The following is a 24,995-nucleotide window of genomic DNA, read 5'->3' as shown; positions in this document are numbered from 1 at the left end:
CGACGAGACCCATTATCCGTGGCTATTAGCATTAGCGGGTTTACCTGTCGCCGCGGATTAGTGCGGTCTGCTCACTTCTGCTGCTGCCACTGCTGTTGTTGTGGTCAGATTTGGCTAATGGGTGTGCAACACACAAATCTAAACAATCAGATCAACAGATCAAATATGTGGGAAAACTTTAATGTTACAATAATGATTTACTCATGAGTAGGTTTTATACCTTCGTAATTCTCTCGTGGCATTGAGGAAGACGTCTCCGATTCAATAAGGTATGCATTTTTAAGCAACATGACTAGCCGATTCGATATAGCCATGCGCCTCTGTTCGTGTATCCTCATTTCTTGCAAATGAGAAGAACTCCTTCAGACTATGATCCAGCTTCTTGCTGAAGGCATCTGTCTCACTCTCACTCTCTGTCTGTCTCTCTCTCTCTACTTATCATTTCCAAATATTTTCGATTATTAAGCATAGTCAGTCATTTTTGAAATCAATCAATATTAAGTAACAGTTCTTTTAAATTGTAGATATTTATATTTTTCATATATATATTTATATATATATATATATATATAAATTTAAGAATAATAAATATAATTACATTGAAAATAATTTAATAGAATTTAAATTTAAATATTTATAATTTTTGCACATTTCGATTTGATTTTTTGCATTTTGCGGTTGAGCAGTGGACGGCCAATCCATCCAATCAATCAATCAATCTATACATCCAACATGCCCATGCCATCCATTAATAGATGCTCAGCTCCGTTCCCAAAACCCGACCGCTCTAAAAACTAAAGCCTAGCTATTTACACAGATCAATGAAGTTATTTATTTTTACTAAGTGAGAATTGAACATGAAGTGGATTATGCTGCAATATTCTCTTTCGCTTCCGTTGTGCTCTCTCTTTTTCTCTCCCTTTCTCTCTCTCTCTCTCTCTGCTGTCTCTTCTCTGTCTCTTTATGTCTGTCTCGCTGTTATTGTAAAAATGCGAAGTGCTGCTAATTCGATGATTAATTATTGAAATAATTTCGAGAATGCTCGCTCCTCCTTTAAAAGTAAAAGTTTTCCGGATGCCGCAGCTGCTGCTGGTGCTGCTGTTGTTGCTGACTGCGCTGCTGGCGTGGACGCAACATTGCTGGCCAGTCGCAGGCCAAGTTGTTGCTGCTGCTGCTGCTGTTGCTGTTACTGTTGTTGTTGCTGTTGCTGTTGTTGTTGCTGGCGGCAGCAGCAGCCTCCAACTAGAATCATAAGTGCTGGTATTCGCCCATATCATACATGGGCATGGTGCCCATCACGCTATGCAAATGCGAATAGGCAACGGCGGCGGAGAGGGGCGGCATTTGGGAGGCGGCAACAGCAACGGCAGCCGCTGCGGCGCTGCTTTTGCTGGCTGCTGCCGCTGCGGCTGCTGCTGCTGCTGCTTGTTGTTGTTGCTGTTGTTGTTGTTGATGGTGTTGTTGTTGCAGGCTTTGCTCAGCGTTTGTAACATGTTGCAGTTGCTGGTGCTGATGTTGATGCAAGCTGTTGCTGTTGCCATTGCTATTGTTGTTGTTGTTGTTACTGCTGCTGCTGGGCGATTGCTGCTGCTGCTGCTGTGAGTGATGCGAGTGATGCGTGGCGGCTGAGTGTTGTTGTTGTTGTTGCTGCTGCTGCTGCTGCTGCTGTTGCTGCTGTTGTGCGCTGTGACTGGACAGCATGTTGCCCTCCATTTCAGAATCGCTGGACGAGTCCAAATGTTGTTTGTCCGTCGAGCCACTAAAATTATAAAGATTTTTATATATTTCAATTATAATAAGATCAAAATACAGTAATCTCTCCGAAATTGGGAATTTCCTAAGTTATAAATGAAGGAATGATCAAGTTGTTGAAGAAATATTTATGGTATATAATAATGTAAAATATTAAAAATATGATTTCTAGCAGAATTACGATATTGCTTATTTATGCGAGGCAACACTGTAGTAAAATTCATAGCTTGTAGAATTGTTAAATATGTTTTTGTATAGTATTTGTTGCCAAACTCTTAAAAAATACGACGCAGAGCGTAGAAGTGATTCAGCTGGTTGAGGAGACAAAAACGTATCTTAAAGATGCATTCTCTATATAAATTCTAAATCATATTTTTGCGAGTGCATCCACATCATTTGCCATCGCAAAACAACAACAAAATAATGACATAATGTTGCTGCTGCTGTTTATATTCATTGCAGCAATCCTTACGCTCTTAGACTAGTCCCCACGGTTTGTCTGTCTGTCTGTCTGTTTGTCTGTCTGTTTGCCTCGCACAACAGATGTTTGAGTTGTCAGCATCGTTTAAATAAAAATGTGTCAATTGCTGTAACTAATTTACTGTGCGCAGCAACCACAACAAAAACAGCAGCAACAACAACAACAACAACAACAATGTACATCAGTTATATGTGTTATATTTATAAACAAATGACAAATGACAGTTTGGGCAATTGAAAATAAAACCGGAAGGAAATTGTCTGCTTGAATATTTTTACTCTCTCAGCGATAGGCATTTCTATAAATGGTTTCAGTTTCATGTTCGAGGAGCCCTTTGCTAGAGCAAGACAGCACGCACGAAAGGTGTCAGCATACCACATACCCCCCACCCCCCACTCACACGCGCATACGTAAACAAACAACAGACTGAATGAGAAAGAGAGAGAGAGAGAGAGAGATAGAGAGGGTCGAGCAGGAGCAGCAGCAGCTCAGTGCATTCCCCCAAGACCGACGTCGCATCTGATTTCAGTTATTTGAGCTGCGCTCTATCTCTCTCTCTCTCTCTCGCTGTCTGTGTGTGTGTGTGTTTGCGCCTTTCGTTTGTATTTCGTGCTCGCTCGCACCTCTGATCAAAAAGTTAAGCAGCTTGACTTTTATTATTTGCGGCTGATTCTGTAAATGACTTTCAAGTGTCGTTTTTATCGCCACCGTTTGTCGTTGAGGGTGGCAGCAAGTCGCTCTCTTTCTCTCTCCCGCTCACACTGGCCCAATTCCAGACACCGTTTGGGAATTGAAACACACAGCAATATGTTTGTATAACTGTATGTGTGTGTGTGTGTGTGAGTGTGTTTGTTGTTCGTGTTCTTTCAATTTGTTAGTGCTAAACTGTTCTGACATTTTAATGGCTAATTCAGTGCCTTGGCGATAAGCAGAGCGAGGCGTGCATTTGAAATTCGAGCGACTGGCATTATCGATGCCCAAGTGTGTTTCTCTTTTAATCAGAATCTTTGCTGCGAATCCCAATTGCAGAAACCAGTTTCGAGCAACAAAATTGATGACAACGACATCGACAAGCAGGCGACAAGGGTTCCAGGGCCAATGCTTAAAAAAGAAAAAAAAAAAGTACAAGAAGAAAAAAACAAGAACATTTAAGCGCACACTCGACAAATTTGTAGCCAGAGATCATTGGAAACGATCAGCCAGATTGCTGGCCTTAACAGTCTCCTCCGCTTTCCGCCTCCTTTTCCCACCCCTCCTTTGCCAAGTTATTTGCTGACTTGCGCGCAATTCGAGCTATGCCTGCAAATCCAGTTGCACAGATCCAAAGCCAAAGCCAAAGCTACAGCTACAGCTACAGATTCAGATACGATGCCACATACGGCGCAGTCGTAGTCGATGCAATCGCAATCGCAATCGCAGACATGCCGGCATCTCTCGATTCTCGACTCTCGTGGCAAGCAGCTGTTCTGCTTGTAATTGTAGATTCTACTCGCCATCTCCATATTCATCGCCATGCCATGCAATCCATTTTGTAGTCAGCCACTTGCAGTCAGCGCTTCATAATTGCCATGCTGTCCAATTGGCTTCTTGTGCAGCCGGTATGGATCCGCGGATCTCTGGTGACAAGAAAAAACACTTGGCAGATTCTTTGGGTGGCATGCCTTACCACAATTGGTTGCAGAGTGTGTCAACTATTCAAAGTAAAGTGATGAAAAACTAATCTTGTACTATTTAGGTATTTCTCCTTATTCTTCTATTCGCAGAACAGCGAATAGAAAAATGCGAGAAAAATGTTAAGTTCATTTTAGAAAATGAAGGAGAGGCCTCATTTATCTTGTTCGATCTATAAAATGTCGAGAAATGAGCAATTAATAAGGGTACTGAAAGTGTAGCCATGAAATATTGAATCGATTTGGCCATTAAGCTTTAATGTTGAGTTTAGTAAGAGAAACACTTTAAAGAGCTGTCAATTGCTATTTGTTTGTGGCTAAACAAAATCGATAATGGCCCAAAAGGAGGAAGGAAACCCACCCAAAAAATATAGTACAAACACAGATCTCTATGCAAACAGGCTGAGCAAACACTGAGCTAACCTCAAAATGAGAAATGGCAGCCATGCCCATCCCCCTCACTGTCCCCCCGCAGTCGCTGTCTCTGTCCCTGTTCCTGTCCCTGGCAATGGCCCTCCAGCGCTATCCAGTCAACCAGCCATCCACCGAGCCGAGCAAAAGTGGGGAGCAAACAAAAGGCAGCAGCATATAAACAATGATATCAAATTACCAGAATTTCATAGTTGTTGGCTTTGCTCGCTGCTGTCTTTGGCTCAATGCAACACTTATTAACACGGCCACAGAGACAGCAGAGAGAAAGAGACAGCAGAGAGAAAGAGACAGAGAGAGAGAGAGAGAGAGAGAGAGAGGGCGGTAGAAAGGTAGGGAAGAAGATTGAGACAGCGCCTACTTTTATATCCCTACACTCAAAAAAAAAAAATGATAAAAAACCGCAATGAATATCAGAAATAATATTTGTTTCTTTCGTCTTAATAATTTCTAAATTTACGAAATACACTTTTCGCAAATAGATACTCCAAAAATGAACATAATTTTCTTTAAGATTTACTTTAAAAAAAAGAAAATACAGATGAGTTTAGCGAAGAAATGTTGAACAACTTTCTAACAACATTTAAGACTGACTCAATAAATAACATATATTTTGCTAAGTGTATATATAGGAGAATTTTGACTCTGCTTGCATTATGATATAAATGCACACATTCAACTTTTATATATATCCATAAGCAGAAGTAAGCTGCCTTCGCGGTAGCTGCGCCCCAAGGACAATCCCTCAATACATGATTGTCACATAGAGTTAAATACATATATATTTCTTTATATAAAATATGACAACAACAACTAAAAAGTCTACTTGACCAAGACTTTGGGTACCTTGTGTGTATGTGTGCGTGTGGTCCCGTCTGGAAAGTTGTTCTGGGTGTCTTTTTTTTTGGGGTCTGCTCATTGATGAGGAATTAATTTTTACTTGTTTGCTCAATTGATTTTTTGTAGTTTTTAAGCGACTTTTGTCAACGTTGTTGTTGTTGGTGTTGTTGTTTACTGGAGCTGCATTAAGCAGATTCATTAGCTTGGCAATAATGCATGATCGGATTATGTTGGGGCTTGACTTGAACTTGGCCAACTGCGAAAGCGATTGGAATAGAAAGGGTTGGTGATCATATAGAAAGATGGCTGAGATAAGTTAGATTGTGAAGATAACAAATTCAAATAGCAATAAATGTTATCTAATATTTTTAAGAAGCAAAACAAAATGCCTTACAAATTATTGCTAGCTAAATTATGGCTTACAAAAATATGAAGTTTGCTCCTTCCTCTTTGGAAAAAAAAACAAACAACAGAATCCCAAAAAATATTTCAGCTGTTCAACACTTTAAAGGGAAACACTGGCATCTAAGCGGATAGCGATCTCAGCTGTGGCATGCAATTAAAAGGCAACAAAATTATTAAAAAACTGTCAAAACAAAGCGCAGCCATAAAATGCGCCACACGCCAACAAACCATAAGATAAAATATTTTATAACGATGGGAACGATGTGGTTTTGTTGTTGTTATTGTTGTTGCTGTTGTTGTTGCTGTTGTTAATCGTTAAGATCTACATACTCGAAACCGAAACTGAAACCGAAACCGAAACCGAAAGCGAAACATAGTTGTAGACAATGGGACAATGCTTAGGGACAACTCTACTACAACTGCAACTACAACTACAACTCCAACTAGATGAAGTCGAAGCTTCGAGGTACCCAAGTCTCGAGGTCTGTCTCAAGCCCGCACCACCAACAACCTCTACAACAACAACAACAACAATAACAACACCACACACATGCGTAAATTAAATGATAATTTATGATCAACACCTTTTCAGATTCTTCTCTCTATCTCTCCCCATCTCTCTCTCTCTCTATCTTTCTGTCTCGCTCTGTCGCTGGTACGGTCACCGTTTAGTTGGGTGTCCTGCTGCGCACACGTCTCGAGATTTGTGTACCGATCGCGCAATGCGATAACTCAACCTGTTCGCTTTGGTTGCCCCCGCTCATCCCGCTCCTTGCACTTCGATCGATCGTGATCCCCAGCTCATCTTGGACTTCTTGGGGTTTAGTGTTTTTTCTCTTCTTTTTTTTTGAAACAGCGTTTCATTTTTATGTGTGTGTGTGTATGTGTTTGTGTGTGTTTGTGTGTATGTTTATTTGTTTTTACGATTTATTGGCTTATAATTTTTATTAGCAATGGAATTTCTTGGAAATCCTGCACACATCTACCATATGATGTGTCGTTCTGACTAGGGACACACTTAACCCCTCAGTCCCCTTATCCTTACTGACTCTAGATTTTATTCTTCGATTTGTTTTGACTCTTGTTCATCTGTAAACAGCTGATGTGGGCATCTTATGTGATCATGGAATATTATCTTGATAATCACTGTTCTCTGATTATTATTGCAGGGAGCTTGGGTTAGATAATAAGAATCAACTTGATAATGAGTGAATTGTGAATTGCGGGAAACATTGATGGCATTGGTAGTAAAGTTAGGAAAGACTGTCAGAATTACTAATCCTAACAACTTCTGCAGAAGTCATTGTATTTTACTGTCTCCATAATAAATAAGTTCACCTTTAATAATAGTTTCATCTTTCACTTCATTGTCAGATAGAAATTGTTGATTGTTCAGGGTCTGCCACTTGACCAATGAACTTGTTATTGTTGTTGCTCTCCAGTTTTATAAGTAAGCCTTAACACTTTTTTAAGACCCTAAGCAGCTTATGGCATTTGTGCCATTGCCTACTCAGAGGCGAACTTCAACTTGTTCCCCAAAGAGGAGTCCAAGTGAAACCCTAGAAATTGAAGCGCTGCCATTGAGAAAAATGTGTCAGTCCCGATAGAACGAGAGAGAGAGACAGAGCGAGAGCAAAAGGGGAACAACTTGAATGGGGTGGGGCAATTAAGAGCCAACCTTTGCTATAGACGCATGTGCTTTAGCCACATGGAGTTGCGATGAGGTGCACACACAACGATTTCTAATTATAGTTCCAAGTAAATCACTTGACATCGGGGGCCCACCCGATGAGTAGTGTACCCCACATGCATGAGACACCCTTCGATTGAGGTCTCAGTTCCATACCGGTCCATCATCACCAACGACATCATTATCAACGCCATCAGTGGCAGCAAAAAAAAAAATACAACTCAAAACTGCCTTAAATGCGTCACGGAACTCCAGCAAACGGGAACACAGACCCATATTGAGGAACGTGTGTGTGTGTGCGTGTGTGTATGTGAGTGAGTATATATATGGAAGACAGCAAACACAATCACAAAAGCGAGAGACAGAGACGGAGACAGAGACTGCGACGGGCAAAAGCGCAAAATACATAATAATAAAAACAGAATGTACAATAAAACGAATAAAAATGAATAACGAAGCGACGTCAACGTCAGCGTCGGCGACAGCAACAACAACAACAGCGACGGCGACGACGGCGCTGAGGCGAACGAATAAAGAACACACGCACATTTTGTGATGGTAACTTGATACTCTTTCCAGCTACCCTCCAGCCAACCGTGGCATTCGACGAACGGCGAACGTAAACGCAAAACGATGAGCCCAAGAGCTGCCCGAGAGTTCGACACACACTCACACACATACACAACACACACACACACACAGTCTCGCAAGCACACACATTTTAGTGAAATGAACATCGGATAGACTGAAAACGGGGAGGGGGATTGGCACTGGAACCTGGAACTCTTCTCGCATTTGATGTAGTTTTAAGGTTTTTTTGATCGGCTGCTGCTGCTGGTTCTGCTCATTGTTGTTATTGTGTTGTCTTGTGTTGTGCTGTGGAGCATAATCAAAACTATGACGAAGGTGTGCCTTGAATTGGAATCCTGGAATCGTGATTCTACTCAACTGTCAATCGATTAAGAATATAATGGCAGTCAAATTGAACATTTTCATTTGATGACACAAATGTTGTGTTATTCAGTCAAAGTTAACTTGCCGAATTCATCCTCTCAAATAAGGCAACGTTTTTGCACTGCCTAATTTACAATTATAACATTAAATTCGATAAAAACTAAAGTTTTCCAATGTAGCATTAATCTTGAGGTAAAATCATGATTATAATCGGTTTAGTTTTGGCCAAGTTTGTGCATTTACAGTAGGCATTTAGAAAAGTTTCGACGATCCAAATTTGACATATTGTTGGAAAAAACAAATAGAAAAAGAAAAATGCACAAGACGTGGAAAAAGCCACTGCACAAGCGGAAAGTTGTAAGCTCAAAAGACACCCACACATTGGAGGGCCCTACTCTCATCTCTCATCTCTCGCTCTTCCCATCTCTCCATCTCTCTCACTCTCTCATTCTGGCTAGTGGGCAAATGTTTCGTGGTCGGGTCGCTTGGTCCACTATATGCAACCTCTGGTGGAGCACCTGTTCGATATTTGGCTGCAGCAGTTACCATTTCCGACGCTACTCAAATGCGTTTATACGTGCGGCCTGCTCTTCTTCATACTGCTACCCATTCTATATCCCGTTATGGTCATGGCAGTCTACTATGCGATGTTCCAGTACATTGGGGAGAAGCATTGGAATGTAGTCTTCCCGACGAAGTGGGATCTAATTGGCAACGCATCGCACTTGTGGCACTTCCAGGTCACCAACAAGAAGTATATACTCTTTGTCACCATGCAGATCGATCGTTATCGCATCATTATAACGGCCATATCCTCTGCCGTTGACTATATGCGAATGGCATTATCCGTTGTCTTCAACTAAAACGATCTTTGGATTTTAAAATTATATATTTCTCTTTTAAGTTTATAAAAAAGCAATGGTTGATAAACCAACTTTAAATATTTTTATAAAATTGTTAACTGCTTGCAAACATTCATCCGATATATAAATATGTGATATGTGCAACCTCGTTATTGAAAGGATACTTTGTCGAAACATTTGTTTGAGGTGCAAATTAAATATATTGGCTCAGATCTCATCAGCAAAACTTTTCTCCATTTCCATTTCTATCCAAAAGGAACACTATACGTAGAAATAGTCTAGTGTGTACATGCACTGAGAGAAAACTGATATTTCTTTTTCTAAATTGTCAAAATGAACCAATTAAGTCAACAATCAAAAAAGTATCTTTCATATTATCAGCTTTTGGAAACGCTTTTCGGTATCTTATTTATGGGGAGTAGAAATGAATTTGCATAAACTTTCGATAGAAATAAAAATTTATAGCATTTCTTTTTAATATCTTTCCATTTTTAACTTACTACTGGAATATAGAAATTTGATATTTTTGATACTCAATTTTTGGAAACTGTAATATATAATATATTATAAACTATGCTCTAACTATAAATCATCTATATATTTTGTTGAGTGTAGGGACGCGTCTCTGTGCTGCACATACACAAACCAAAACCAAAACAACAATAACAATAAACTACTATATATGAAAAGTTAAAGTAGCAGCGCTGAGTTGGGCCGTTGCCGTTGCTGCTGCTGCTGCTGCTGCTGCCCGACGCGGCAACAGAGCCATAAACATATATCAGGTTACCAGAAACAACAACAACAGCAACAACAACAACAGCAACAACAACAACAATAATAATAAAATGAAAAGCAGTGAGGACGAGCTACATACGTAGTGCAAACTACCGTAGATACTGCCAGCCTATATCAAGTATATGCACATACATAGATATATGCACAAGTATCTGTGAGATACTTTTGTCAGCTGCATATCTGTAGCCAAGTGTGCGTGTGTGTGTGCGTGTGTGTGTGTGTATGTGTGTGTGTATGTGTGTGTGTGTATATATATGTGTGTGTGTGTGTGCATTGCGGTTGCTACGGCGGCCAATTTTTATTTTTATTACGACAATTTTTCGTTGTTATTATTGTTTTAACTTTACTTTATTTTTTTTTCGTGGCTGGCACTACGAGAATTGTGAATTGCGAATTGTGATTTGAAGTTGCCTTTTTGAATAACTGATATACCGTTTAGCCTAATGGCTAACTCTTTGAATGTAAAGATACGAGCCCAACATGCTTTCGGCCACTTCAAAACCCATTTCACATTTCACTCTTCTTTTTTATTGTTCATGTTTGCGCTTCACATGACTTCTAACAGCCAGGCGAGAAAGAGAGAGATAGAAAGAGAGTGTGAGAGAGAGAGAGAGAGAGAGAGGGAGAAAGTAAACAAAAGGATGCCCGAAAGGATGTTTAATATTTGAAAAACGTTGCCTATCAGCAATCATCAGGCATCTGAAAACGGGCCGCAGAATTTTGGTTGTTGTCCTATTTGCTTAAGCGGAAATGCAGATGTTTCTTTTGAGTAGCATCCAACGTTCTTTCGCATCGAGAGGAGTACATTAGTTTTAGTTAGTTGACCATGTCTGGCACACATATGAAAATACGCCTATGAAAACAAAGTGTTCGACAAACATGAGAATAAGAAGAACATGTTCTTGAATTTGTCAGCGACATATTTCCATTTCCATATTAATTTATACTATATATATATATATATATATATATATATATACATATATTCACATTATCCACATGTGGCGTCCGTTCACGTGAAAAGCGGCCGTGTCCTTGACACTAATTGGCCAGCCACCCACAAGCCACATTTTGGCCTTGTTATAAGCCAAGTAAACGCTTTTGTAATTTGAATATAAATACTAATTCATTTCGCACGCGTTGACGCTTACCCAAAAATAATTCATAATAAATTCAAAATTATAAGTACCACAATAAATGTTCTATATACATCGATATATATATATATATATTTATTTATATATATATGTGAGAGAAACTTACTCTTTATGCTCGGCAGCGCGATCTCTTTGTCGTCGATTCTTGAACCAATTGGAAACCTGTAAATGTGTAAAATAGAAATGTGCACATTTATAAATAGACGAATACATCATGTCAAAATGATTAATGACATGCAATTAACTTGCTGCCATCGGAATTTTGCATAAGAATTGCAAGCGAAATTTCATCAAAGATCGGTCACATCTCAAGTGCAAATAATTCGATGAGAGACTCACCTGGGTGGTTGTCAGTCCGGTTGCCTCTGCGAGATCGCGTTTCTCTCGTGGCGACGGATACGGATTGTGCGCATACCAATCTCGCAATACCGAACGGGATTTCTCCTAAAACAAATATAAACATACCACTTTAGTATGGCACAACACGGTTGAGTGTAACAAATGCCAGTGTAAAGCTGGTTAATACAAATCATAAGGCTCATTCATTTAAAAAAAAAACTTTGTAGCAAAAATGGAAATATTATTTTGAACAATTTTATAAAGCGCAAAATACTCTTCGATTCCTAATTCTTAATGGGTTCAGGGTATTAAATTATTGTTCATCGATTTTAGAAAATAATTCCGAACCTAAAATCGACTTGAATTGTGATTTTTGTATTCATTTCGAAAGGTTTGATGCAATTTTTGTACACAAAAAAGTAAAACCTTGCCTTAATTGACAAATGCCAAAGATGTCGTATTTATTATTTCTTTTTTAATACAGTTTTGCTGCAGGAGTGCTTAAAATACATTAATTATTGCATATATAAACATAGTAAATAAACAATTTAAGTAATGCAATTCATTTTATAAACATAAAGTGTAACAAGAAAAAGTGCTGATATAATGCTGTAATTATTATCAGTACCTCCCAAATTATATCAACTTCAACTACTTATATTTCCTTACTTTTCTAGCTCACTAATTAACCCATGCCACTTAATTCATTGTGGCATAAATTCACACGTTTTTAATCAATTGAAAGCCCGCGTAGATAAAGCACAAGTGTAAACAGTGTCAATCAGGAAACTAAGGTGAACAGGCAAAAAAGAAGGCGTTGCCCAGCACTGCTTATGTAATGGATGGATATGGATGGATATGTATATGCCGTGACCGCTCCCGGTTTTCATTGTCGTAGTCGCTGCTGCTTACCACATTGAGAGAGAACATTGGGAACAGGGACAAGCGGACATTTCTACGATTTCATTTTGTGCCCCCTTTTTTTATATTTTTCGTGTTGCCCGCAATTATTTTGTGGCAAGGAGTGAGAAGAAGTGAAAGGAGCAGCAAAAAAACAACAACAAAAATGGAAATTGTGTCTGAGTGCGCCGTGTACTCACCTTAAAACAGTAGCTCGTCTCCTCGCCATCCCAAATGGTGCGGGGCAATGGAAATTTGCGACGAACACGATATTTGCCCACAGCACCCAAAGGTCTTCCGCGCAGTTTTTCGGCTTCCACATAATGCGCTACAGTGAAAGAATTTCGGGTTAGTACAACAGAAAGATGGATGGAGAGAGGATGTGACTGAAGCGAGAGAGAGAGATGGAGAGAGGGATGTTTTTGTCTCACCTTTTAACCACAGAGCCTGCAGCTTGGCATGATTCTGTGCAGAGAAGTGATGATGTTCGAGCAGCCGGTACAGCTCCTTGTACTGGCCACGATGGAATGCGACGACCGCCTTGGCCTTCAGCACAGATTCGTTCAGTTGCAGTTTATCACATTGTGGCAGCGACCAAAGGAAGCGTCCCAGTCTTTCGATATTGCCCGCCTGCTGCAGTACCTAAATAGACAAGATAGCAAGGACATTATTATATATGAAACGGCAATATAAGTGGGAATGTGCCTGGTCGAGACAGCTCGACTTGGACATACCCTGCACCTAGCTTTTATTTGCTGATAGTCGCTTCTTCAATATGAAAATAAGTGTTGGCAAAATTTGCTTTTCTTAACCAATCTTAATGAAATTTGAACAGTTGATCAATTATATGAAATACACAGATTATACATCAATAAGAAGACTATATCTTTACAGCTGTGCCCTTTATTGCTGTCAGCAATCAATTTGTATCGATTTTCGCAAAACATGTTCAGTTATCGATAAAATGATGTGATGATTAAATGATTATATACTTTATGGGATCGGAAAACGTCTCTTTTGCCTGTTACACACTTTGCACAACTTCATTTTACTCTATTTCCCATTCTTAATGGGTTAAGGGTATAAAATCATTGGGCATCAAATTTAGAAGATCTTTTTAAAATTGAAATATGATTTTACTAATATTTCAAACACTTTGCTTTGATCGAAATATGCCAAAGATTCTTAAATATTTTACTTTTTAGAAAGAAGAAACCGCTGCCTGCTGGAAATATACTCGGAAAACAAGACATGCTCTCTTTGGATACAATTATTAAAGCCTAGGGTATGTTTAAGATCTGATGCTGCTCACCTCACACACACAGGCCACCTGCTCCTGCGTGAAGCCAAAGCTCGGCAAAGTTTCGCGTCCGGCTGTCGCTGAGCTGACGCCGCCTCCAGCTGGTCCGCCTCCATTGCTACTGCTGTTCAGGTGGAGTCCCGTGACAGACATGCCCCCCACGCCCACACCTAGGCCGCCTACAACTCCGCCTCCTCCTCCGCCTGGTCCACCGTTGTGCGTCAGCATATCGAGATTATTGTTATTATTGCTTGTGCTATTGTTATTGTTATTATTGTGCAACGCAACCACCGACCCACTCAGCCCCGTGGGGCTATAGGGCGGCGTGTGGCGGGCGGTGAGTACAGCTGCCGCATTTGCAGCGGCCAAGTCGTAGAAATCGGTGGCGGGATGTTGCAGCATTATTTGTGGGGTGCGGACGACAGGCAATCCGATGTGGGGCCAAATGGCTACTCAGCAAACTGAACCACTGATATACCCAACAAACCGATCAGTGATCCGCCAGCTGCGGATCTGCTTAAATCCCCGCTAACCACTCACTTAACACTCATCGAAGATAGCCTAATGTAGAAGTTGAGCTTAAGATCTCTTTGGTATTTTGAGCGCTGCAAGAAAAAAGAGGATTGCGAATTAATGTTAATGTTGAATAGAGGCAGTAGTTAAATTAATATAAATACTATTTATGATTAATACTTTGAGTTCGACGGCCTGCTTGAAGAATCTTTATCTTTAGGTTCATTTGGAATTTGCGACTGACTATTGCATTTTTTCATTTTATAATTTTCGTTTAACGAGATATAAAAACCAAACTTTTGTTTTGAAAGATATCAGAATCAAACTAACCTAATGTGTGTATTATTAATCTGCTCAGAATTGTACAAATAAATCATTACGATTGGATTAATATATCATATAGTTGCCATAGGCACAACTTGTTGTACTTTCTACGAATATATATTTTCATAATTAATTATTAAATATTATTTAGAGGGTTCTTTATCTGGTTCGAAAACCACAGAATTCTGTGACTTGTATTGCTCTCTTTGGCTAATAGATGCCAACTGGCTAATTATGGCACCCAATTTGAACTGTCAGTTATCCGCAGTGGTTAGGCCAAGCAGAACACTGTTTGGGACCCCATATTACCCAGCTAATTGGTAGAAATATTTCATATTTTTATTGCCGTAATTATTTGAGTGTTTTGTTTAGTATTTAAAAGAACGATAATTGAGACACATAAAACTGTTGAAATTGGCATTAATGTATAATGAATATTTTCACATATTCTCCACATTTATGTTAAACAAAACATTATGAAATATTAGCAGAACACCAGTTTTGGCCCAATAACATCGCAAATCTCTGGACCCCATGTTGTCCAAGTCGATTAGTCGATCGGTTGATTAGTTAATGGCACAGGTGCACGTGTAATCCAAATTCTTCAATTATCAAAATATGGTTTTTCTTGTGCCCGCCCGCCACTGTGTGGCAAACGCTGACGATGATGACGACGGCAACGGCGACGGCAACGGCGACGGCAACGGCGACGGCAACGGCGACGACGATGAGAGTCTCAACGAAAATAAACTTTTACACAATATTATTAAATGGGGCGCATGGTTTTTTTCCCCGAGTGTTCAGTGTTATTGCTTATGTAGAAAATATTCTAAAATTACCAGCGACGACGCGACGTGGCTGCCACAAGCTGGCAAGTGTATATCTTTCAGATACAATATCTGCAAGAGGTCAGTGCAATCGATCGCAGGCCAACGCATGGTTTAGCTACAAAAAGAACGCTTACATATCGAGATGCGCTGAGATTTGAGAGGCCAGATCTAATGACGATATGCCATAGCACTCAGATATATACATTTATATATGTATTAATATATATGTGTATAGAATATTTGTAGCTAGCACCTCGTATATGTTTTCAAATTGAGGCAACTGCGCCGCAGCGCGATTCGAGATATTCTTGGATCTGTTTTCAATTTTCAGCTTGCATGTCTGGCTCTCTCTCTCTCTGTCTCTCTCTCCCTCTCACTTACTCTCGCTCTCTCTGTGTGAGGCAGATTATATATACAAAATACATTTCATTTGCCTGCTGCTGCTGTTGCTGTTGCTGTTGATGCTTGTTGGTGTAACAAAAATACCAACGCCAAGTTGCCTGCCTGCTCTTGAGTCATCGGCCTAGGCCGGCCAAGCGATAGAACCGATCCATCCGATCCAACAATCCGATCCCATACCCATCCCTCTGCGCCCCACACTCATTTGGCCCAAGCGTCAGATATTTTGGCTTGTTCTATGTTTGACGCAAGTAAACAAGCTAAAATGCTTGCTGCCAATGCGAACGTGAAACGAAATACGCTATACATTTTCAAATCTGATTATAGCTGAAATTGTGTACAACACACAGTCAAACGATCTATATACGATATGTGTTTTATATACAAGCTTGTTGCGGGCAATCGATTTTTATATTCAATTTGCAATCATATTGCAACGAAAGTTCTGTTTTCCCTCAAAGTTTTCTTGGATTGACTACAGTGTTTCTAATTGGCATCCGATTAGAATCTTAATAATTGTATGATTAATTAACGCATTAAACACACTGTAAAAAGTGTGCTTTCAACTTGATTTCATCTCGGAACATTTATCTATAAGATCAATATTATTATTGCTCTATCTGATTGTGAATTCATTTATGATTTTGCATCTTTTGAACATAATTTGAATTTATTTATTCGTCTTATTTATTTTATTTTTATTTATTGAATTTAATTAGATTGTTTGGAGTGTTTCTTGATCTGGTTACAAGTAGCCCATTGATACGTATTCTTTGCCAGTTAATAGCACTAACGATATGATCTATGGCCCCAGCACAAAGATGCCTCACATGGGGCAACTATTCTCAAGCAGCAGCAACAGCAGCAGCAACCTCATAGATACTTTATCTAGATGTAAAACGGCTGCTGGCTGTTGGCTGCTGTTTCTGTTGCCGTTTGGCGTTTGCCGTTGCCGTTTGCCGTTGCTGAGATGTATTATCTGGTTTGTGTGGCTGCCTCTTAGTGGCATTCAAATAAACTAAAATGAATTTAATTTATTTTCAGCTCAACTTACACATTTTTAATTTACTTCTACAAACGCATCCAAATTCGAACGTGTTATCTGTCAGATTTCCGATTTATGCTATTTGCTCGTTGATTGTGTGTCGAGTGTTTTGTGTGTTTGACTTTTATAAGCTTTTAATTTGAGTGTTATTGTGATTATTGTCTTCGCTTGTTTGGTTGCCTGTCAATTTGACTGCATGCGGGAGCGTTCCGAACTGAAAGCGGACACCTTTTTGGCCATCCAATGGTAATTCCATGTATTCCATCTAATTTTGATTGTGGATTGTGTGTGTTTATAGTGTTGTAGTATGGCTTTATTTTGTTAGTCAAATCGACTACTCTTTTGTTGCCTGAAGCCCAATTAGTTTCTAATTAAAATCGTATCCAATAAAAAGTTGCATTAACTTTTTAATTTAGTGCATAGTTTGTTTGATTTGTTGACCATAATCGACACACACAGGTGATGTATATGGAGAAATACCAGATGAATGTGCGAGATATGCTTCCGAGATGTGAGGATTACATATCGTTGAATGTTTTTTTTTTATCTGTTGCTACGAAATTGAGTGGAGAATTTCAGTCTTGATTTGTTGTTTATATTTTACTTAAGTTGAATTTGGAAAATGAGTTGTTGACTTTGGAAAACACACCGCGTCACATTCAAGCTATGAAACCAAACTGTCAATAGAATAGTTAGCGGATTTCAGGGCTGTGCCACGTTATTGTTGCGGCTAATGGTACCATCCGTATCCAGAGACGAGGACTGTTTTTGCTTTTTAGCAAATTATCTGCAATATTGGCGTCTGTGTTTATGCAATGTAATCGACAAATTCAACAAATTCGAAGCTGTTATTGCACATTTCCCGCCCCGTTTTCCATAGAAGTAAACAAACGCTAAACTTCACCTGACCGACCGCTTACTAAGCCAATTGTGCCTGTGAGAGATAAAAGCTGGCAAATGAATTGTGGGATGAGCACAGCATTTGCTATTTAATTGCCAGCTGTACTCGAAACATTGTAATGAATGAGATTTGTCAACTTAATGCGCCGATCACTGGGGCGTGACCCCAGACAAAATAAACATATCCGCATTTTGTGGCTATATCTGTGTATATATATATATATGTTGTGTGTGTCTGTGTGCCTGCCACTCTTGCAAACGGTGCAGACTCAAAAGCTGAGCAAATCTGCAATCCCCAATCCACAAATTAAATTGGCCAAAAGACCGCCAAGCGATTCGCATCTTTTTGAATGAAAAACTTGTGTACGCAAATTAAAACGAAATTTCTACGCAAGTGCGTAAAATCATCAAAGCCACAATTTGCTATCCTCTCGTATCATGAATTATGCCAGCAAAAAAGGAGAAGAAAGTTGAAGAAAATCTGTCAAGTCAATTTACCATTTTACTTTTGTGTATCTTTCAGTGCCACAATGAACAATTTGCATATATCACTAAAGTGTTGGGTTAGTTTTAATCATAGTCGTCGTGAATTTTAGAATATGTTGGATACCATTAAGATATCTTCGTATAAAATATATATATACAATCTATAAAGTTAACACTTGATCAACAGGTTTTTGCTTGTCGTAGATATAGAAACACCAATCTGTACAATCTGGCCACAAGTGCGCTCCGCGCCTCCACTTCATAAATCAAGAAATTACGACATGCACACGGCTGGCCAATAAATTAGGGAGCTGCTTAAGTGTTCTCGATTTAAATGCTAAACATCGAAAGATTGAGAAGCAAACAACCAATGAAATGCTTATAAATATTAATATTAATAAACAAATCACATGCAAAGCGACAACCAGACAAACCCGACAAGCAGACAGGCAGACAGGCATATAACAACTGTTTGACACCCACCCGCAAAAACAACTTTCCCAAAAATTATGCAAAAATTAAGAGTGATTTTTATTAACACCGAAGATGCTATACCCTTATAGACTGGAGTTTAGCAGAGTTCTAAATAAGTTTGACAATAAACTATGAAATAGTTTACTGACTTCAGTACAGTAAAACTGAGGGAGTTCTGTTGATTGATGAAAGACGAATAGTTGGACATGGCTATATCCACTGTGCTAATGATGCCGCTGATCAAGAATATATATAACTTGACGGGTCGGAGACGTCTCCATCAATGCGTTACAAATTGCACGACAAAATGAAATAGACCACAACTAGAATGAGCAAAGGAGGCTGCATCTAGTTAATAATTTGCACATTTCCTTAGCAAATCGTTTATTTTATAAATAAACAAAGACCACGGCGAAAAGTATCTCACGGATAGCACAAGGCTCTCTCATCCGTAGGCCTCAAATGTGATGAATGAATGACAACTGGAATGGCCGCGTATTTGTTTTGTTTTGTTTTCATTTCTTTTACTCTTAATTAAAGCACAAATAGCCGCAATTTGAATCGGAGGGGGGAAGATAAATAAATTGTAGCCGAAAATAGCAGCAAAAATTGGCAATTTACATGTTTCGAATTGTTGCATTTTATTTTAATTATGCCAGATATGCATTTCATTTCTGTGTGCATATTCGAAGCAAATTAGAATTTGGCCATAGGCAACCGGAAAACCGAATCTCAGTTTAAGATTGCATTCGTTTTGTGATTCACATCGGTTATGCGATAGGCAAAGTATTCGTCACACACTCAGCAAATCAGCGATAGAATATCATAATATTAATGACAGACTTGCACACTTAAATGTTTGTGTTTGGTATACTTTCAGTTTCAGGCCTTATAAGCCAAGGGGGGGAAATATCTTTATGAATATACAATGCGCTTGATAAACAGTTCATTATTGGTGTTGATACCACAATAGACGAGTGTAAGTGAAAGACGTGCTAAAATTCGCTAGACTTTTGATAGATAAAATTTGTTATGACTATTTTTATTGAAGTGAAATATCCGGTAGATAAAACTTATTAATACTATTTCAAATGTAAAACCAGTTAGAATGAATGGTCTTGTGGAGGCAATACAATAAAATTGGTTCAATATGAAAATATGTTTTCCTTTGGACAAAATCTGTGTTTCTAATGAAGTTTTTGCAGTTGATCAATTATATCATGTATCGAATAGAAACTATATCTTTGCAAATGTGTGTTTTACTGATTTCAGAAATCGATTTGTATAGATATTCACAAATCGAGCAAACTTTTCGATCAAATAAATGGTATATAAGGACATGCCTAATTCAGTTAGATACTTTTGAATAGCTTTAACAATTTTCAATGAGTTCAGAGTATGAAATTATTTATTTACAATTACTTTAATATTTGTATTATTATTGTATATAACTTTTATATACTGTTAAACACTTGTAAATTGTAAACGTTTCAAAAAAACGTGTGTTTTATTTGAATTATAATAAAACTTGAATGTAACTTTGAAAATGTTTAAGTACGAATAGCTTAAGTCAAGCCTAAAATCGAAGCTTTTGGCCGTCGGCACTTTTTTTTTGGCCAGATGTTAACTCACCTGTGTTTATATGTATATTGTTATGAATGTATATCACTGTTGCAGCTGCGTATCCGTGTTGCGATTCTTTTATCTACTGTTGGTGTTGTTGTTTTTATTGTTGTTGTTCTTTTGGTTGTTTTGCACATTTGCTCTGCTGTCAACTTTCGCAATGAGCAATGGCAGCAACATATAAAGCGCGTTGAGTTTTTGTTTTATGCAAACTTTTCAGCAAATTTTCCGAGACATGTGCCACAAGACAACACACACACTCGCACACACATACACACACACACGTACACACACACACACTGACACTCACATCTGCTCACACTCACCCGCTCGATGATGTGTGTGTGTGGGTTTGTGTGTATTTAAACGAAAATAACTGCGACCGCAGACTAAAAGCAACAAATTTTCATACGCACTGTTGGCATAAAAAACACGTGTTGCAATTTCTTAGCGCTAAATTTTCCGCTTTCGCGACTTTTATTAATTGCGTACAAGGGGTTAAGAAAACAGACAACAACAAACATAAGAATCACTCTAGGCTAAATTTGAACGATTGATAAAACTTTTCAGTGGCTGTCACCGCTTCTTTCTTGTATTCTTTTCTTTTCTTTTTTTTATTACTATTTTTTTATTTTTTTTTTAGATTTTGTGTGCGCACGTTTTCCGATGTATTTGTATGTGAGTATTTTGGTGCTCCGCTTGAATCTATTTCAATGTGCGCGTTGACTTTTGATTTATAAATGCGGACATTTGTTTATTGCCGCTGTGTATTAAGATCGTTGCCGGCGGGGAACGAGCAACAACAATGTGTTACCAACAAATTTCCAACGAGCGAACTGCGAACTACGAACCGCACGCGAGCAACGCAAGAGAGAAACTGAACGCAACAGCATTGACAACAAAAAAACAACCGAATCGGCCGCTAAGGCCAAACGCAATGGCCAACCGAAGCAAAGCGAGCACTCTGTTTGCATGTGTGTGTGTGTGTGTGCGAAGGCGAAGCGAGCGCTCTATTTGTGTGTGAGTCTTGTTGGTGGTTGCTGGCCACTGAACGAGAGCGTGAGCGAGAAGGCAACTGCTTCACATAGACACTGTGAGTGTCAAACTGTTGACGCTGCGCTCTCTCTCTCTCTCTTGCAGCACAGCAAATTGCTCAATTAGCGAAAGAGAGAGCGAGCGGCGCCTAAACTAGGGGCACAAAATTAAGACATGGTAAAAATAAACACACTTTTTGAAATTACTCTCCTTGTGCAGAACTTAATATTTATTAGCTGAATAATAAAATTAATATTGACATATTTGCGTTAAACTTTCAACTTACTACTTATGCACTTAAATATTAGTTTTTTATGTTCTAAAATATTAATATTAAGGAAGTTTTTGAAAATATATATGTATATTTCAATTATCACTATTTTATTAACTACACAAAACACCATTCATTTAAAGAATTTATTTATTTCAAATCGAACACATTTGCATGTCCACCACTGTGGCAAAAGTAATTTCCCTGCACGATCTCTTGCTCTTCGCAGTTTGACAGCGACTGTAAAGAGACAGTGCTGTGTGCGAAAGAGACAGTAGGCAAACAGGTTATAAAATTGGTCATTGTTGTCGCTGGCTACGCCTACTCCATGCTACCTGTTTACACACACTGACACACACACACACACACACGTGCGTGCAAGCAGTCAATAACAAGACGCTGATTGGTCAGCGTATGCGCGACGCTGACATCCGTGTCATGCGCAATGGCCGCCATATTGATATTGATAAATGAGAGTACATATGCATATATGTATGTGTATATATATGTGCAGGTGTGTATGTAAATACATATGCAGGTACATATGCATTGAGCCTCGTAGGCTTCAATGCCACCTTGCCCCGCACCTGTCCTGTGGCTAGGATGCTCCTCAGAATCTGATGCTGCGTTTGAAATTTCCATTTAATTATGCCAATGTTTGTATTTCATTTTCATTTCTGCTACAATAATTGCAAATTATCCCTGTTGTTGTTGTTGTTTTTGTGATTCCACAAGGATTTTGATGGATTACGGTTGCAGCGATGCATCGTAAATGTGGTTTTTAATTTGGACAGGTTGCAATTATCAGTTGAAAAATAATCTATGCTCTGCTGCTTGTTTGTATTTGTATCTTTTGCAACGCTCTTTGCGGCTGTGAAAAGTGTTTTTTATTTTCATGGCTTGGTAATAGATTAATACGGCATTTAAGTCTTGAAAATCCATTTAAGTCGATATGCAAGTTAAAATTCTACAATGAAATGCTTTCTCACATCATGTTTGGTCTCTAAAATAATGCAGTATTTTCTAATAATCGCTTGTCACAGGAAGCATAAATTAGAGAATTGAAAGGCATCAACACCATATTTATAAATATATTTCTTATAGACCACCCATGTGATCTAAATGAAGCAAACAATTCTAAATGAAATCGAGAAATCAGGAAATTGATTGAAACTACTGCGAAGCAACGAAAACAAAACAAAGCTGATTAGATTAACGGCTGTGCAACCTGGCGCCAGTTTGATCGGCGACTTGTTGCACATACATATGTAGGTGGTATATATATATCGAAATATATGGGGTATCGTTATAAATATCTTGAAACCTTTGCTGAACAAATTGCATATCGATTTCAGTGGAATGTCGAAAGAGTATTTGGTAAATGTACATTTAACATATTTTGGCGCCACCTAAACTATCGGACCAAGAATATGTGTTAGAGAATTAGGGAATCATCAAATTTACATAATAACAGATCATGTTTCAAACCACCAACTGGCCAATAAAAAAAAAACAAAAAACAACCAGCGACAACAGTTGGAAATGTCCAAATAACCAGAAGAACATTAAAAAAAAAAAGAAGAAAATGAAGTGGAAGAGGGGATAAAAAAAAACCCATCTCGCAATATGTTAATGAAAAAGCGCGATAAGAATCTTGTACAACATGAATGAGAAAATGAGAAGAAGAAGATAAAAAAAAAACACATCAGAGATGCAGCAAGCGATCAACACCACATTCTGTGGTTAGCAGATGCGGAAAGAAAGAAAGTCCCCCGAAGAGTAACAGTGACTCCATATGGTTGATGCGGGGGTACCCCTACCCACTACCCCTACCCCTACCCCTATCCCTAAGCCCATCCCACTGCTTGCCTCGTAACTATTCCCATTCAAATGCTGGGTGTTAAAAATGAAGATAATAACGAGAGTGGCGCACGCGCTGGAGTCAAACTCTAGGAAAGTCACCTGCTGAGCCATAACACACAGCGACCCGCAACGGAGAGTGTGTGTTGTGTGGCATGGTGTAGTGTAAACAACGCACCTCTCAACTTACCCCTCTGGCGCCTACAACAGCTGCTGCTGCCGCTGCTGCTGCCGCGTCACATCTCGAAATTATTCGAAATGATCAACAAGCTCGAAAAAGAGCTTCATAAATTTTCATAGTCTTGATTTCTATATACGCACATTGTAAATCATTTTGAAATGGTCGACTCTGGTGTTATTAATTTAGTTGAAATGATTATTAATTTAACGTCATAAATCTCAGCACAGCGCTCACTCGGCTTGAGCCCAAGACCCCTGAGAATCGAACTCTGCGTGATTTTTTGGGGTACGTGTGGGTAATTAGCTTTGAATACCTTCTGTCTCTCTCTCTCTCTCTCTCTCTCTCTCTCTCTCTCTCTCTCTCTATCTCTCTCTCTCTCTCTCTCTCTCTCTCTCTCTCCCTGCCTTACTCTCTCTCTCTCTCTCTGAGTTAACTCTTGACCAAATTTGTGGGCATTGTTTAGGGCTGCTGCTGCTGGCCAACTGTATTTATGCCATCAGAGATATTAAAAAGTTGTTGATAAAGATCATAAAAATGTTAACAAGATAAATACGCATTTTTTATTCATGCCATGATTTATTTAAATCATTTTCATATGTGAAATGATCATATCAACAGAAAATTACAATTTTTATAGGGTGTTTGAAATGCACAAAGTTGTAAAAGAAAAGAAAACAAATTTTGCTTACAGATACGAAAATATATAGAAACGATCAGTTCGAATTTATTCATTGAGCATTTTTCTGATAGTATGACTTTCACTGTCTTATTTAAAATGATATTAAAGGTAATTAAATGACATTTCCAAAAATTATGAGCTTGTATAATTAGTCATGTCATAAACTTAAATGAAAGCTTAATAAAATGTACAAATTAATAGTGTGATGGTTTGGACTTCATTGTTAAAATATGCTTAGTTAATCTATGTATAATTGTGTTCCCTACTAATGTATGTATTTCCACACATTATTCCTATTAAGTTTCATCCTCCTCCTCGAATAGCAATGCCTAGTAAGAGTTAGGAGTTATAATAATAATTTATAAGTTATTGTAAATTCCGTGTCATGTGGATTAATATTACAAGCTTTTCTACTAAGCTTATTTATAAAATTAAAATTTACAATCTATTTTGGCACAGTGAATGCTCATTTTTCAGTTGTGTTCATTTCGTAGTTTATTATTATATTTGACTTATGATTTTCGAAAGTAATTTCTGCCATTTAAAGCAACCCAAAATAAAGGAAAGACCGTCATGGCCACAATCCTTTCTATTCAATTCACAGTAACCGGAAACTTAAAAGTTCATTCACACACCTCCGGTATCCTCCTTCTCCTCCTCCTCCTTCTCCTCCACCTGGATACTCATTCGGCTTACAATGGCCGCATAATTGGTGCGGCAATTCAATTACCAATCCAGAAGAGGGAGAGGGAATTGAAGTTGGTCAGGTTATTATGCAATTGCCATGTAATTTGCCACAA

General features: G+C 38.6%; 2 protein-coding genes across 2 annotated transcripts; one reads left to right on the top strand and one right to left on the bottom strand.

Annotated features, from left to right (window-relative positions):
• Positions 1-808: 808 nt before the first annotated feature.
• Positions 809-21,048, bottom strand: LOC6560383 (protein sine oculis). Its single transcript, XM_001986037.2, has 7 exons — positions 20,179-21,048; positions 13,588-14,180; positions 12,707-12,917; positions 12,476-12,603; positions 11,376-11,480; positions 11,143-11,198; positions 809-1,759 (listed from the first exon to the last, which is right to left on the bottom strand). Exons 2-7 carry the CDS (start codon positions 13,975-13,977, stop codon positions 1,249-1,251), a joined length of 1,401 nt encoding a protein of 466 aa, XP_001986073.1. The 5' UTR covers positions 13,978-14,180; positions 20,179-21,048; the 3' UTR covers positions 809-1,248.
• Positions 8,326-9,310, top strand: LOC6559609. Its single transcript, XM_001986038.2, has 2 exons — positions 8,326-8,578; positions 8,680-9,310. The coding sequence occupies exons 1-2, from the start codon at positions 8,537-8,539 to the stop codon at positions 9,082-9,084; spliced, it is 447 nt and encodes a 148-aa protein (XP_001986074.1). The 5' UTR covers positions 8,326-8,536; the 3' UTR covers positions 9,085-9,310.
• Positions 21,049-24,995: the final 3,947 nt, after the last annotated feature.

Source organism: Drosophila grimshawi, unplaced genomic scaffold, assembly GCF_018153295.1.
Source record: "Drosophila grimshawi isolate 15287-2541.00 unplaced genomic scaffold, ASM1815329v1 contig_1367, whole genome shotgun sequence".
NCBI classification, from domain to species: domain Eukaryota; kingdom Metazoa; phylum Arthropoda; class Insecta; order Diptera; family Drosophilidae; genus Drosophila; species Drosophila grimshawi.
The sequence above is the reverse complement of the archived record's forward strand: the minus strand, read 5'-3'. Positions and strand labels throughout refer to the sequence as shown.

Excerpts from the sequence above, each read along its gene's own strand:
- LOC6559609 (XM_001986038.2), top strand. The coding sequence starts at position 8,537 with ATGCACAAGACGTGGAAAAAGCCACTGCACAAGCGGAAAGTT. Across the intron at positions 8,579-8,679 it reads CACTGCACAAGCGGAAAGTT|TGGGCAAATGTTTCGTGGTC; the intron begins GTAAGCTCAAAA and ends CATTCTGGCTAG.
- LOC6560383 (XM_001986037.2), bottom strand. The coding sequence starts at position 13,977 with ATGCTGCAACATCCCGCCACCGATTTCTACGACTTGGCCGCTGCAAAT. Across the intron at positions 12,918-13,587 it reads AGGTGGCCTGTGTGTGTGAG|GTACTGCAGCAGGCGGGCAA; the intron begins GTGAGCAGCATC and ends TTGTCTATTTAG. Across the intron at positions 12,604-12,706 it reads GCAGGCTCTGTGGTTAAAAG|CGCATTATGTGGAAGCCGAA; the intron begins GTGAGACAAAAA and ends CTTTCACTGTAG.